This window comes from Bos indicus x Bos taurus, chromosome 2 (genome assembly GCF_003369695.1).
Source record: "Bos indicus x Bos taurus breed Angus x Brahman F1 hybrid chromosome 2, Bos_hybrid_MaternalHap_v2.0, whole genome shotgun sequence".
NCBI classification, from domain to species: Eukaryota; Metazoa; Chordata; class Mammalia; order Artiodactyla; family Bovidae; genus Bos; species Bos indicus x Bos taurus.
Window position 1 is genome coordinate 97,684,974 of NC_040077.1, and position 16,356 is coordinate 97,701,329.

The 16,356-nt window shown below is 41.1% G+C and overlaps 1 protein-coding gene across 14 annotated transcripts in view; it reads left to right on the forward strand.

Moving 5' to 3' along the window:
- Window positions 1-16,356, forward strand: part of UNC80 (unc-80 homolog, NALCN channel complex subunit) — a 230,194-nt gene that overhangs the window by 176,310 nt on the left and 37,528 nt on the right. For 12 of the 14 annotated variants that reach the window (XM_027566280.1, XM_027566179.1, XM_027566188.1 and 9 more), the window contains 6 exons: window positions 951-1,089; window positions 2,275-2,371; window positions 6,463-6,633; window positions 10,112-10,204; window positions 11,708-11,743; window positions 13,197-13,415. In XM_027566280.1, the coding sequence (XP_027422081.1) occupies window positions 951-1,089; window positions 2,275-2,371; window positions 6,463-6,633; window positions 10,112-10,204; window positions 11,708-11,743; window positions 13,197-13,415 (755 nt within the window). The remainder of the gene's footprint in view (window positions 1-950; window positions 1,090-2,274; window positions 2,372-6,462; window positions 6,634-10,111; window positions 10,205-11,707; window positions 11,744-13,196; window positions 13,416-16,356) is intronic. The other 2 variants (XM_027566218.1, XM_027566245.1) reach the window with 2 other exon arrangements.

Consider the following 16,356-nt stretch of genomic DNA (forward strand, 5'->3'; position numbering starts at 1 on the left):
AATATCAATAACCTCAGATATGCGGATGACACCACCCTTATGGCAGAAAGTGAAGAGGAACTAAAAAGCCTCTTGATGAAAGTGAAAGAGGAGAGTGACAAAGTTGGCTTAAAGCTCAACATTCAGAAAACGAAGATCATGGCATCTGGTCCCATCACTTCATGGAAAATAGATGGGGAAACAGTGTCAGACTGTATTTTTTTGGGCTCCAAAATCATTGCAGATGGTGATTGCAGCCATGAAATTAAAAGACACTTACTCCTTGGAAGGAAAGTTATGACCAACCTAGATAGCATATTGAAAAGCAGAGACATTACTTTGCCAACAAAGGTCCATCTAGTCAACGCTATGGTTTTTCCAGTAGTCAGGTATGGATTTGAGAGTTGGACTGTGAAGAAGGCTGAGCGCCGAAGAATTGATGCTTTTGAACTGTGGTGTTGGAGAAGACTCTTGAGAGTCCCTTGGACTGCAAGGAGATCCAACCAGTCCATTCTGAAAGAGATCAGCCCTGGGATTTCTTTGGAAGGAATGATGCTAAAGCTGAAACTCCAGTACTTTGGCCACCTCATGCGAAGAGTTGACTCATTGGAAAAGATTCTGATGCTGGGAGGAATTGGGGGCAGGAGGAAAGGGGGCAACAGAGGATGAGATGGCTGGATGGCATCACTGACTCAATGTACATGAGTTTGAGTGAACTCCGGGTGTTGGTGATGGACAGGGAGGCCTGGCATGCTTCGATTCATGGGGTCGCAAAGAGTTGGACACGACTGAGTGACTGAACTGAACTGAACTGAACTGAACTGAAGGAACTTCCATACTCTCTTCCCTAGTGGCTGCACCAACTTACATTCCCACTGGTAATGTGTAAGGGTTCCCTTTTCTCCACACCCTCTCCAGCATTTGTTATTTGTAGACTTTTCAGTGATGGCCCATGACTTTTCTTTACACAGGATGCTGCCAATACTGGATCCAGCAAAGGTGTGTCAGCTCAGTGCCTGTTTGACTTGCTGCAGTCCCTGGAGGGAGAGACCACTGACATCCTGGACATCTTAGAGCTGGTCAAAGCTGAGAAGCCTCTTAAATCATTGGGTAAAAGGAAAATTTGCCTTGACATTCTTTTTCTCCTTGTAATATTTTTAGTGACTTTATACTGAATATTTTGAACTAAATGAAAACAGCAACATAAGTGGGGCTTAGTATCAGTTAAATGAATACATTTTCCTATGCCCTGTTTCTTAAATTTCTTATAATTCTTAAAGTGTTAAGGATTCTCTACCATGAAAACTGGGAGAAATACCAACAACCTCAGATATACAGATAACATATGGCAGAAAGTTAAGAACTAAAGAGCCTGTTGATGAAGGTGAAAGAGGATAGTGCAAAAGCTGGCTTGAAACTCAACATTAAAAAAACCTAAGAACATGGCATCCAGTCCCATCACTTCATGGCAAATAGAAGGGTAAAAAGTGAAAACAGTGATAGATTTTGTCTTCTTGGGCTCCAGAATCATTGCAGATGGTGATTGCAGCCATGAAATTAAAAGACACATGGTCCTTGGAAGGAAAACTATGACAAACCTAGACAGTGTATTAAAAAGCACAGACATTACTTTGCCAACAAAGGTCCATATAGTCAAAGCTATGATTTTTCCAGTAGTCATGTATGAATGTGAGAGTTGGACCATAAAGAAGGCTGAACACCAAAGAATTGATGCTTTTGGACTGTGGTGTTGGAGAAGAGTCTTGAGAGTCCCTTGGACTGCAAGGAGATCCAACCAGTCCATTCTAAAGGAAATCAGTCTTGAATATTCATTGGAAGGACTGATGCTGAAGCTGAAACTCCAATATTTTGGCCACCTGATGTGAAGAACTGACTGATTTGAAAAGACTCTGATGCTGGGAAAGATTGAGGGCAGGAAAAGAAGGGGGACGACAGCGGATGAAATGGTTGAATGGCATCACCAACTCAATGGACATGAGTTTGAGCAAACTCCCGGAGCTGGTGATGGACAGGGAAGCCTGCTGTTCTATTAGATGAGAGTTTTTTAATTACCAAAAAAAAACACTTTTATTTGTCCTATGATTATTCAAAAACAGAATAAAATTTTTAGTCCCTTAAGATGAGGAAATTGAGTGTTCACAGTTTAGGAATAAAGTCTATTAAAAAAAAATACCTACAAAATATCACTAGAAAGAAAATGTTAGGAGTGATAAGCTCCTCTTTATCCCTGGCAGAATCCACTCTGATTGTGTGCCTTGACCTCTGTCCCTTTAGATTTCTGCTATGGAAACGAAGACCTGACTTTCTCTATAAGTGAAGCCATTAAGCTGTGTGTTACAGTGGTGGCATATGCTCCTGAGTCATTCAGAAGGTAACTGCACGCTTTAATCTGTGCCTTGTAATAAGTAAATATGGCAAGGGAAATAAAGCTGAGTGAATACAAAGGTTATGTTTGTTAATACTAGCATGTAACATTCTGGCAAGTCCATTTGCAAAACTAAATGTAGGAAACTTGTCATAGCAGAGGTTATGAAAAATACAGTAAATTTTCATCAATTTGAAATCCTCTAATTTAGAATTTATGCATCAGCTAAGATGTTTAGGAAATATTATCTTCACGTGTAATTGAAATTTGATTTGCTATTAATTTCTCAATAGACATTTAATCTATTTAAGAAAACTCCTTTTAGGGAAAAATAAGGACTCTGTCACACAAAGAGCAGGAAGATAAATCATGCCTATCATTTTCCAAGAGCAGGGAGCCCAGAGGCCTCACATGGAGAGTGTTATTCCGATTCTAGGATGTTGCCTCTGATATATACATATACATATATATATATATATATGTTTGTGTGTATAAATGATATGTGAAGTGAAAGTCAGTCTCATCTCTCTATTAAAATAGGTCTTCTAAAGGCAGAGATAATAATTCAAATGAATTGTGGATAGTTCCCTTTTAATATACATGCTTAAAAATAATTAAGTTGCATTTTTTCAAAATGTTCCATTATTCTGACTTAACCAACTCTTTGGCCTTTCCTCCTCCTCCTCCTTAATTATGTAACATTAGGAAACCTCTTCTTTTTAATTTCTCAATGAGGTAGTCAATAATTTTTATTTGATATGTAGACTTTTCCCGAGCTTGTGTGGAGTGGTGTACTGGTGAACATTTCACGACTAGATCTCTGTAGCTTTGCCAGTTTACCAATGTGTAGTAATTGCTAAATACAAAGTACCAGAATGGTATCACTGAACATGGTATTGGAAAGAAAGGCATACGGTAGGCTTTCCTTTCTTTTTTTTTTGGCGGGGGGCGGGCCCTGCCCTGTGGCATGTGGGATCTTAGTTCCCTGACCAGGGATCAAACCCTTGCCCTCTGGCAGTGCTGGGCTGCCAGGGAAGTCCCAGTAGGCTTTCTTGACTGGTTATTTAGCCTTTCCAACACGTGACTGGCTACCTGTATTTCAAATGATATCTTTTACTCTGTGACTTATAATTTGACTTCCCTAAGTTTGTCTTTTGATTAACAGAACTCTTCATTTTAATATAGTCCAATGTGCCGGGAGCCGGCGAGAGACATTCCGCTCGTGACAAAGGTCATGAGGAAGGAGGCTCGGCATACGCAAAGGTGGGATCGAGCCTCGGGAGTCTCCCCGGATATTCTCGAGTATCTTCCCCCAAAAAACCAGAGTCTGCCTACTTTATTGCTTTGTGCTCTCACCTCTGACTCTACTGGGGGCTGTCCCCTACCACCATCTCGCTCTCTCTGTCAAAGAGTTAACTTACAGCTCCAATTAATAAAGTTCCTGGGCAATTAGGAGTGTTTAAATCCAAACCCCTCAGATGGCTCTCTAACTCGCCTGACAAGTTTACCCGGACTCCTGCAGCTATGCATACGATTGTTTACAGTCTCCCAGCCTCCAGAGGCACGGGAAGCTTAAGATATTCAAATAGCTTAGAGCCTCTCAGAGAGTTAGAAACTGTCAGAATAAGACTAGTAAAGGATTTCATTGATGAGTCAATGCTTGTTGCCAAGTTTTCACATCCCCTGAATTGTATCCTTGAATATGTATTAATTAATAGTTGGTATATAGAAAAAATAAGTAGTGGCCTTGGTGTTAGTAACTTTAGACCCTTAAGGTAATAAATTCTTTCCTTTGTTGTAAACCCATTACACATCCACCCTATAGGAATGCAATTTTATCTTCGGAAGATGGTGCCAAACCTTAAAATAATTACTCTTAGAGAAAATAAGTCTTTGTTGATAAGTCCTTGTCAAGAGTCATAAAATGTTAATAGGCCTTCTGGCCAGAAGATGATGTAAATCACCTAAACCATTTGTATACGATAAATCTGCAGGAAAGAAACCCTGGTTTTTGATAAGAATCAAAGACTGCTGACTTTGCATCCCCTATTATCCTCTATGTGTAACTTAGGGTATATAAGCCCCTGTTGAAAATAAAGCTACGGGCCTTGCTCACCAACGCTTGGTCTCCCCATGTCATTCTTCCCTTTAACTTCCAGCTGAGTCTCCATCTGGAGCGCGGAACCCACCACGCTTACTAATTATGCCTGGGCTTCTAAGACACACTCGAGAAGGTGTCTAGGGTGAGGCACCTTCCGCTATTCGAGAGGGCGCCTGCGGCCTACCTAAGTGGTGCAAACTTCTTGTCTTGAAGTTTTATTGGTCTCCCGCGTAAACCAAGCTACTCAGCCTCTTTTCTCCACTGAATTTTCCTACTGAGCTATCCTCATTCTATTATTCTTTATATCTCTAATTAGCATATAAATAGTCGCCTAGGCCGTCTCTCCTTCGAATACCCTGGATCAGCTGGGGCTGGTCCCCGGCACCAATGTATCACCTTTTTCCTATGTTTTAGTTCTGTGTCCTCTTATGAAATCTTGGCTAACCCAAGGTTACAAATGTGTCCTCTTACAGGCCAGGTGCTTTATTGCCTTTACATTTACATTTAGGTTAACAAGTCACCTGGAATTAATTTTGGTACGGTGTAAAGTAAGGGTCAAAGTTTATTTTTTCTGTAGAGATATCTAATAGGCAACAGACCCAGCACCATTTATAGAAAAGACTGGACTTTTCCCATCATATTGCAGTGCCATTTTTGTTAAATATCAAATATCTACAGATTTGTTTTGTATTCCTTATTCTATTTCATGTATCTATTTGTCTATCCTTGAACCAATATTATACTGATCTTACTTACAATAAGCTTAATGATAAGCCTGACATCTGGTAATATGTCTTTTTATAGCTGTGAAATTTTCATCTTTAACTATAGGAATGCTATTTGCCTTGAAGTCTGTTTTGTCTAACATTATAGTTATATCAGCATTCTTTTGGTGTTTGCTCTTATTGTCATCTTCAACATTTCTGTATACTTATATTTAACATGTCTCTTAATAGAAATACAGCTGAACTTTTTAATGATTCATTCTAGTAAGCAGGCATTTTTCAGACCTGCATCACAATTACTATTTCAGACATGATTCTTGCTGTAAAAATGCTTAAGCTTTAGGAAGCCAGCCTCCTAAAGAAGAGTTTAATCTTGTCTCAAATTTGTTCCAGCTAGAAAATCACTCTTGGCAAATTACTGAATAAAAGCTTTGTTGATGATTTTGTGAGGTTCATTTCTCTACATCGACTGAATAACTCCACCTATTACCATTCTATCAGGTCGGCCAAAAAGGAAGAGTTTACAGACAAGCCCAAACGAACTTTTTGACCAACTCACTATTATGCTGTCAACCAATTGTATATACGTTAACTCATATCCCTTGGAGTGCAGCTCACCAGGCTCCTCTGTCCATGGAATTGTCTAGGCAAAATACTGGAGTGGGTTGCCATTTCCTACTCCAGGGGATCTTCCCAACCCAGGGATTGAACCTATGTCTCTTATGTCTTCTGCATTGGCAGGTGGATTCTTTACCACTAGTGCCACCTGGGAAACCCATTGGGTGCTTAATTATTTCATTAATTGGTGTTAATCAATATTTCCAATAGCTTTAATTACTCTTGACATGGGTGGAGTGGGAAGGGGACTCAGATTTTTTCATCTCTCTAGAGGCTTCTCTGGAGAAGGCAATGGCACCCCGCTCCAGTACTCTTGCCTGGAGAATCCCATGGGTGGAGGAGCCTGGTAGGCTGCAGTCCATGGGGTCGCTAAGAGTCGGACACGACCAAGCAACTTCACTTTCACTTTTCACTTTCATGCATTGGAGAAGGAAATGGCAACCCACTCCAGTGTCTTGCCTGGAAAATTCCAGGGACGGGGGAGCCTGATGGGCTGCAGTCTATGGGGTCGCACAGAGTCGGACACGACTGAAGTGACTTAGCAGCAGCAGCAGCAGCAGCAGCAGCAGCAGCAGAGGCTTCTCATTTCTCTATGCTCCAAAATATTAAATAGGATGTAAAACGTGATTTGGTTTTCTTTCTGTTGATTGAAGTCTTCAGATGCTGATGGTCTTGGAAGCTTTAGTGCCATGTTACCTACAAAAGCTGAAGAGGCAGACATCACAGGTGGAGACGGTACCTGCTGCCCGAGAGGAGATTGCCGCCATGGCTGCTCTTGCAACCTCCCTGCAGGCCCTTTTGTACAGTGTGGAGGTCCTCACCAGGTAATCCCATTGGCAGAAATGTCCACAGCCATAAACAACATGTATCCACCACAAAGAGGAAGAAAAAAAAAAGTGATGGCTAAAATCTCTAAATCCCAGTTTTTACTCAAACTTGGGAGTTTCCCAGGTGGCTCAATGGTAAAGAATCTGCCTGACAAACAGGAGACTTGGGTTCGATCCCTGGGTTGGGAGGATCCCCTGGAGGAGGAAATGGCAACCCACTCCAGTATTCTTACCTGGGAAATTCCTTGGAAAGAGGAGCCTGGTGGGCTACAGTCCACAGGGTCGCAAAGAGTCAGACACAACTTAGCGACTGAGCATGTACCCAAACTCAGCCCTTTATGGCTAAAACTGCAAACGTTCCCTGAGTTGTTTGGATAAATAGTGCTAAGTACTGTGAATAATAACAATAATGATAATAATAATTAGTAGTAGTATTGTTATTGCTAAACATACATTTGCACATAGCTTGCTGAGCTTCTCTGGCAGTTTTAACCCAGTAGTAAACAAATCTTTCATAAAAGGGCTAATTTAGTGAATGAAAATATGATCCACATTTTTATTAGCTCTTATTTTATGCAACATGAAATGTCACCAATTTCAACTAAGTGTTTATATTATTTTCCTATTTGTAAAGAGTTGGGGTTTTCTTCCTATAATGTCAGAAGCTACATAACAGACATAAACTACAAAATTTTATTCTAATGCTTCAGTTGGTAGATTCTCCATTGGACAAGACTCATTAGTGCTGAGAGAGGGGACTGAGGGATTTGGGAATGGAAAGGTCAGTTGACACCAGGGTTCACCCTAAGCAGAGTTCCAAGAATTTAGTCCTGTCAAAAGATTCTTGGGTGCAGAAACAGAAGAACTGGGTGATCTGGGGCCCAGGGAAGGGCTGGGCTGATGAGGCCTGGGTGGAGTTTGGGGTAGTAGGGGAGGAGGGATGTCTGTGTACAAAAGATAAGGTGAGTCGGAATGGTAGATGCAGAAAACTACACAGTGACTGGCTTTCCTTTTCCATTTTCATCTACAATTAGCTGGAAGGAGGTGTTCCTCCCCAGGGGTGGAGATGGGGAAGCCTTCTTTCTGCATTGGTGTCTTTGTTCCTCCATCCCATTTAACCATATCATTAGCCTAAAATTCTGTGGTTTACTCTCATCAAAGGTACCAACTTCTTCAGCCCCATCTCACTCAGTCAGTGGGAGGACTCGCTGAAATCTCTCAGTCACTTCCAACAGCAAGTGAGAGGGGGCGTGAGGTTGTCTTTCATTAAGTTCAATCCATATTTAGTTCCCAATCTTGCACTACATTGCCAGCCTAGAGAAGAACATAGCCCAAAGTTTTGGGTAGACTATCTGTTGAAATGCCCACATGTATCTAAACTGAGGAAATGGGAAGCTATGAAACAGGGACCTCATTGCCTCATTGCGTGACAAATTGCCTCATCCCATGAGAAACGGTCCCCAGTGCTTTGATGATGGTTTTTTGAAAGTCCAAGGAGAAAGAACATCCCAAGGAAAAATACATGACTTACACTCTTCCTTCTGCACCTACCTGGGTATGTCATGAGCACCTTCCTGAGACTAGAGGAAAGAGCAGTCAATTTCCCCAAGTGCCACTTGATTCTTGCTCTTCATAATACCCAATGATGTTTTCTATTCCTTTTTATAAGGATAAGTCGATTAACTTATCCAAAATTGACTTAACCAAAATTCCACAAAGAATTATGGATGGAGGTCTGATATTTAAAATTCCATGGTCTTAAATATTCCAGTGTACTTAATATTCTTTTGATGGAGTGGACGACTAGCCTCACTGGTTGGTTATAATTATTCACAACTAAACTGGCCTCATTGTTTTTACAGAAAGCAAATATTTAATAAGAAGGATACCATTTCACTTTCACAGTCTTAATTTATATAGCTCATGAAAAAAACAGCAGTTCTATAGATAGTAACACATAAACAAGTGTATTACAAGTGTATCAGTGTTAGTTTTCCATTGTTGCAAAGCATGTTACCACGAACTCAGAGGCTTAAGACAGATAATATCACATGGCATGGTTCTCTAGGTCAGAAACCTGGGGCAAGCTCAACTGATTATTCTGCTTAGGGTCTCCCAAGGCCAAAATCAAGATGTCAGTTAGTCTGACCTCTTATTGGAAGGTTCTGGGGGAAAATCCATTTCTAAGCTCATTAAGGTTTTTGGCAGAATCCAGCACCAGGCAGCTTTGGGTTGGAGGTCCGTTTTCCTTTCTGACTTCAGCCAGGGGCCACTCTCTGCTTAGAAGACACTGATTTCCCTTCTCACCTAGAACCTCCAATCCTCCAGCTGACAATGATGCCCTTGAGTCCTTCTTAGGCTTCAAATATCTCTGCCCCTAGCAAGAGAAAAATTTCTGCCTTTTAAGTACTGGCATGTGACTCAGTGTAACAAATCTGCCTGCCATGCTGGAGACACGGGAAACACAGGTTCAGTTCCTGAGTTAGGAAGATCCCTTGGAGGAGAACATGGCAACCCACACTAGTATTTTTGCCTGGAGGATCCCATGGACAGAGGAGCTTGGTGGGCTATAGTCCATGGGGTTGTAAAGAGTTGGACACGACTAAGCATGCACAGTAAGATTAGGTCTACACAGATCATCCCCCTCTTGCCATATGATAACCATGAGAGTAACACCAGGGCAGGACGAAAGTCTTGGGGCCAGCTTTAAATTCTGCCCACTATAGCAAGGGCACAGAAAGAGACAGTCTGGTGTTATCATTAAAGGTTCAGTCGCCAACCACAACCAGGATATAGAAATTGAGCATAATAAAAGCAAACCTTAAATAGTTCATATAAGCAATTGCTTTAAAAAGCCTTATCTTCCCTTCCATGTCACAAATGACACAAAGGCAGTTAACGTAATACTCAGAGAAGATGTAAAATGAGATGATTCTTATCTATTTCTTAGCATCAAAATTACTGACTTAAATAGATATTCATTTACTCATGTCCCTGGGTAGTCTTAGGTGTAATTTTCACTAGAAAGGTTCTTTCCTTCTCTGATAGTTTTGCAGAAAAATCAAGTGGTTGATTATGGAGTAGGTAGCCTAAATGATACGTGCATCCTTTTTTTTTTTTTCCTTACTGTCTAGAATGGCTAACTTCCTGGTACCTGTAGATTTGAAAAGTGAATTCTTAACTTTCACTTTATCAAAACAGACTTAGAAGTCTGATTTCATAAATGTCTGGCTTGGAGTCCTAGTTCATTACTCAGGACCAAGAAACAAAAGACCTTAAATCTCACTGATAGACCTTTGGGAATCGGTATTCCCATTTAAGTGCCTCCCAGAACAAAGACAGTACCCGAGTGTGACAGAAAAGCCCAAAGTCTTTCTAAGACTCTAACACTGACTTAAAACTTGTATGAGCTGCAATAACCTGAGGATTTCATAAGTGTCTCCACTTGTGTTGTTTGTTACTGTCATTGTTGCAGGCCCATGACGGCCCCCCAGATGAGCAGGTGTGACCAAGGTCATAAAGGGGCCACCACAGCCAACCACACCATGTCCTCTGGGGTGAATACCAGGTAATTCCCTGGCCCTATGCTTCTGTGGTCTCAGTTTCATACAACCTGAATCTCAGCCACTGGGAATGAAAAGAATCCTGAAACTAGTCAATACTGAGGGAGACATTCTCCAAAGAAAAGAAGGTGAGAGTTTAGAGTTCCGTGAAAATACTGAGGCCATTTTTAAAAAGTGTCACCTTCATAAATGAAGAGAAATAAGACATCTTTAAAAAATGGCGTTCCTTTGTTTGTGTGAACATGCAAGATGTTCTCTGCCTCCTGGGTGGTCTTTGAAGGATTCCACTGCTGTTTCATTTGCCTTTTTGTTGGACACAGATGAAACAATAATAACCAAGAGGTGGTTGCTCATTCCAGGGCAGTTGTGCAGAGTCAACTTTCTTTCATGTGGACAGATTTTCAGCAGACCTTTCATCCAAACTTTGACTTAGGTCCCTACATGATGCTTTCATGGTTGTTGACTTAATCATCTTCCTTGTTTTAGTGTAACTCAAGATACTGGCTGGACTAGTTAATACTTTACCTGCTTCATTCTGCATAGGTTAACCTCTAAATACCCTGAGACAGAAAGAAATGTTCAATTAGCTTCTTCCTTCAAGGAAGAATTTAAGACAGGGCAAATCTAAAATCAGCTTGAGAGAAAGTTCTCTTTTCCCAGTGTGGAATAGTTAGCACAATAATCATAAGGAAAAATGAAATAATTTTCTAGTCTCTCTGAAGCACATTTTAAAGTGTGGATCATTATTTATGTAAATTCCCTGCTCATCATATATTTAGGCTAAAAATGAAATAGATTTCAAACTAGTGTTGAATTGGGTCTCAGTGTCTCACATTAACTAAAAATGATTCTTTGGGTTTCGAGTAATGAGTTTTACTCATTACTCCAGTATCGACCCACTCCAGTATCCTTGCCTGGAGAATCCCCATGGACAGAGGAGCCTGGCAGGCTACAGTCTATGGGGTTGCAAAGAGTCAGACACGACTGAGCGACTAAGCACAGGGATTTCTCTAAGCATACTGAGCTATGTTCAACTAGGTTAGATGCAAGGTACACAGAGAAAGAGGGCTTCTAAAGTCCTATTGCCAATCACTCATAAAAGGAGAAGTCTCTAGAACCGAAAAGAAGTCAGCCATAATTTTCCCTCTAGTCCCCTAAGATATAGCACATGATGTTAAAATTGTAAATAGATTCACCTTACCTTTAAAGTTCAAAAATTTCCCTCATGAGACCGCATTCTGTGAGTTTGGGTGTGTTTTTACAATATTTGTCTTTCTACAAATTATCTGGCAATGGAACAGCTTTCCTGGCAGCTATTATTGCAGTATCTGTGATAGCTGAATGACAGATCAGGATTTTATACTTTAGAATTAGTACATGTGTCGTGGTGAGCTTACCAAAACGTGTAGCTTCAAAGGCTTCTCATGAGGAAAAGTCTTTAAGAGGACCCACCACAGGGCCCCTGTTCTTGCTCCGATAGTGACTCAGACTGTTTTTCTGACTCTCAGGTACCAGGAACAAGGCACCAAACTGCACTTCATCAGGTACAGAAAGACAACCTAACTTTTAAAAAAAAAAGATAAACACCTTTAATATTTTGGAAAGCATCTACCAATTGTTTATTTTTACACAAACATACATAATCACATAATTATATGTGAATAGATTGTCTTCTACTGTACTCTTTTTGAAACCTGCCTTGTTTTATTCAACACTATGTCACACCCATCTTTCAAGCCAGTAAATGTAGAGCCTTACCTTCATGTGTAATGGTTGGATATGTCTGATTATAAATATACACTCTAATTTGTTAGTCAAGCCTCTACTTGTGGGCTATTTAAGCTGTTTCCAATAGTTTGCAATTATAAGCAACCATGTAATGGCTAGATCCCACTGGGCAATTACTTATTATTTGACTGTCTTCTCCAAATGGCCTCTGGCTTCTCCAGGGCATGGCCTTTGTTCACACTTCTTTCTTTTGAGAGGGAAGTTCTTTCTCATTTGCTTAATAGTTATTATGTCTTTTTAAAATCTTTTCCTACATGATAAAAGTAAAATTCACAACCCATTAAAGCATATCTTTCATCCTAGATTGCCCAATTAAATCAAGGAAAGCCTCACAACACTTCAGGGTAGTGAGTTTTAAACTTTTTTAACCATGAGCCACATTAAGTAATACACTTTTTAAAATCATGAATTAAAACATACTTTGGGGGGTAGAATTGCCTATATATTTTTCCTTTCTAAATTTAATTTATTTTTTATTTCATTTTTACTCTTTTTAAAATTTATTTTAATTGGAGAATATTAATTATTGTGTTGGTTTCTGCCATACTTCAACATGAATCAGCCATAGGTGTACGTATGTCCCCTCCCTCTTGAGCCTACCTCCCACCTCTCACTCCATCCCAGCCCTCTAGGAAGATAACTCTAATTTTGTGCTATTTAATAATTCTATCATCTTGTGATGATTTGCCTTGTAAGCTGGGTTATGGTTCCATCAGGTTTCATTTCATTCACGCTTGGCATCCTAATTCTGCATAAATCCTCAGGAAGTGACTAATGTAAAGTCACTACAGTTTGGGGTGATAGTCTCTTCTAGAATGATGGACTTTCTTTATTTTTCCAATGTGTTTCTCCTTGGCCCTGCCCTGCTGCTTCATTAACTTGGGTATAATATAAGGCAAGGGTCCCCAACTCTGGGATCTAATGCCTGATGATCTGAGGTGAAGCTGATGTAATAATAATAGAAATAAAGTGCAGAATAAATGCAGTGTGCCTGAATCATACCCAAACCATTCCCTTCCCACCCTGTCTGTGGAAAAATTGCCTTCCATGAAACCGGATCCTGGTGCCAAAAAGTTTGGGGACCACATCATGTTTTTCTTCAACATGATACCCTTCTTTCACAGCTGCCCACTACACACACCTTTCCAGACCCCCAGTTAATAATTTTTATTGCCATACTTTTTAATAATAATTTTATAATTTCCCCAGAGAAAACCTGCACTTACTGGAGGAAGGGCAGGGCCTTCCCAGGGAGGAGCTGGATGAGCGGATCGCTCGGGAGGAGTTCAGGCGGCCTCGGGAGTCTCTGCTGAACATCTGCACAGAGTTCTACAAGCACTGTGGGCCCAGGCTGAAGATCTTGCAAAACCTGGCCGGCGAGCCACGAGTCACTGCCTTGGAGCTGCTGGATGTGAAGTCTCACATGAGGTACCATCCTCCTTTTCTCTCCACAGCATGTGCACACAGCCAGGGCAGGTGAGGGGTGGGGGCGGTGTGCAGGGTGGTTGAGATGGGGCAGGGTCAAAACTTGTAACTGGTTGAAATTGATTGGTCTCCTGTGGTTTGGATACATGACAGATGAGCCCTCTGGGAAAATGGATGTCAAATCCATGGTAAAGGATCTTGGCATGGACAGGGGGAGATATTCTTAAAGTCAGAAAAGCTCAGTCAATATTTGCTCCTCAATAAGAGAATGAAAGGAACTTGTGTCACCTGAGTTCTTATGGAAGTAACATTCCTCCAAGTACTCTTTACTGCCCCAATTCTAATTTTTCATAAGAATCCAGTGTCTCCTGCCTCTTATATTGCATGAAAAGTGCACAGCTGCTTTCTGCTCCAGGACTTGCTCTGCTCCAAAAATATCTGAGGACTCAGTGATGCGCCTACAGGGAAGGGGCAGTTTTAATTTAGAAGCACACTTTGGTTTAGTCTGAGATTCCTTTTATACACATTGTGCATGATAGCCTTCCAGTATTTCAAAAATGTCCTGGTAAAAATTCTGCACTAGCTGAGGCCAGTCATCATATAAAAATTTGTACTCCTGGAGTATCAGAGAGAGACCCCAGAATTACATCTCTGTGCACTCATATTTCCTTCTTCCTGCTGCTGCTAAGTCACTTCAGTCGTGTCCAACTCTGTGCGACCCCACAGACGGCAGCCCACCAAGCTCCCCCGTCCCTGGGATTCTCCAGGCAAGAACACTGGAGTGGGTTGCCATTTCCTTCTCCAATGCATGAAAGTGAAAAGTGAAAGTGAAGTCACTCAGTTGTGTCCAACCCTCAGCGACCCCATGGACTGCAGCCTACCAGGCTCCTCCGTCCATGGGATTTTCCAGGCAGGAGTACTGGAGTGGGGTGCCATTGCCTTCTCCATCCTTTTTCCTAGGGAAATGTCATTTTACTTGTTACTCAGACTATAAAGCCTGTGTCTGTATTTTCAGGTTCTTCAAAGAAACATGATTCCAGGGGATCTTCTATTTTGATTTATAACAGTTTGTAAAGAATTATAAAAATTCCTGGAAAGGAAAATTCCATGGGTAACTGAATATTCCCTTGAAGATTTTAGTAGATCTATAAAGCTAAAGGTAGGCTTAGGTTCTAGCCTTTCAGAAATAACATTGCAATTTGGCAAAACACACCAATTTCCTGATTATTGCCTCATTTTCCCCCCTAAAATTATCCCTTGAAAAGTTTATAAAGTACTAAGTGAGGGAAAGTGAGAAATGTATGAAGAACACAGGCTCTTTCTCCTCCAGACTGATTTCACACTCTCTGAGTTGTTGGCGCACACCCAGAACTCCATAGCATCACATGTGTTCACACTCCCCACTGCGCTGTGATGGGAAGAACTTATTTTACACTGAGAATTTCAGCTCCAACACCGGGAAAGGGGAGGGAAGTTTGAAGTGTTAAGCTCCTGTTGCCATAGTAACTCAGTGCTTCAGTCACGCTCTCTCCCCTCCTTTCCTACTGATCATGGCTTGTTGTTCAGTCACTGAGTCATTTCCAACTCTTTGTGACCCTGTGGACTGCAGCACCCAGTCTTCCCTGTCCTTCACTATCTCCCAGAGTTTGCTCAAACTCATGTCCATTGAATCGGTGATGCCATCTCTCATCCTCTATCATCCTTTTCTCCTCCTGCCTTCAATTTTCCCTAGCATCAGAGTCTTTTCCAATAAGTCAGCTCTTCTCATTAGGTGGCCAAAGTATTGGGGTTTCAGCAACAGTCCTTCCAGTGAATAACCAGGGTTGATTTCCTTTAAGATTGACTGGTTTGATCTCCTTGCTGTCCAAGAGTCTTTCAAGAGTCTTTTCCAGCACCACAATTCAAAATCATAAATTTTTTGGCACTCAGCTTTCTTAATGGTCCAATTCTCACATCTACACATGACTGCTGGAAAAACCATAGCTTTGACTATATGGACCTTTGTCAGCAAAGTGATATCTCTGCTTTTTAATATGCTGTCTACCTTTATCATAGCTTTTCTTCCAAGGAGTAAGCATCTTTTACTATTGTGGCTACAGTCACCGTCCACAGTGATTTTGGAGCCCAAGAAAATAAAATCTGTCACTGTTTTTACTTTTTCCCCATCTATGTGCCATGAAGTGATCGTGGCTAGCTGTCCTAAGTTATTCCACGTCACGTTTCCAGAGTCAGAGACACGCTACTACCAACAGACATTTTGTGAGAAAAGATTCCTAAAAGACAGGAGAGTGAATGAAGAAAGAGAGGAGAGAGACCAAGTTGGATAGAGAGTCATAACAATGAATTAGTAACTGTCCTGTGACTTGAGGGTCTGTATCTGCATTCCTTAAGGCATTTGGAGGGAGGGGAGCTCATGAGTCAGAGAGGCCTGGAGCTCCCTCTAGAGGTCAAACCCTGTTAAAGATTAAATGAGCTCTAGAAAGGCAAACTGTTAGCTCCATGCCTGGCACAGACTGATCAATAGATACCAATGCTAATGAGAAGGATCCAAACACTATCCTAGACACTGGGGATGTAAAATAAACCCCTTGTCTTAACAGGATCACAGTCCAATACTGAGACACACATAAGAATATAGAATGCCGTGTTGCAAATACTGTCTAGCACATGTGAGCATTTAGTTTATTATTGTACCAAGTACTTGAGGCAACTTAGAAAATCGTATGATACAAAAGAATACAATTTACAAATTAGAGAGTCAGAGCTATGTGAAAAATTAGCAGGGAAATAATTTTTTTAACATGGGAAATCTATGATTTTATAATATTAGATGCTGCTGCTGCTGCTGCTAAGTCACTTCAGTTGTGTCCAACTCTGTGCGACCCCATAGATGGCAGCCCATCAGGCTCCACCGTCCCTGGGATTTTCCAGGCAAGAACACCAG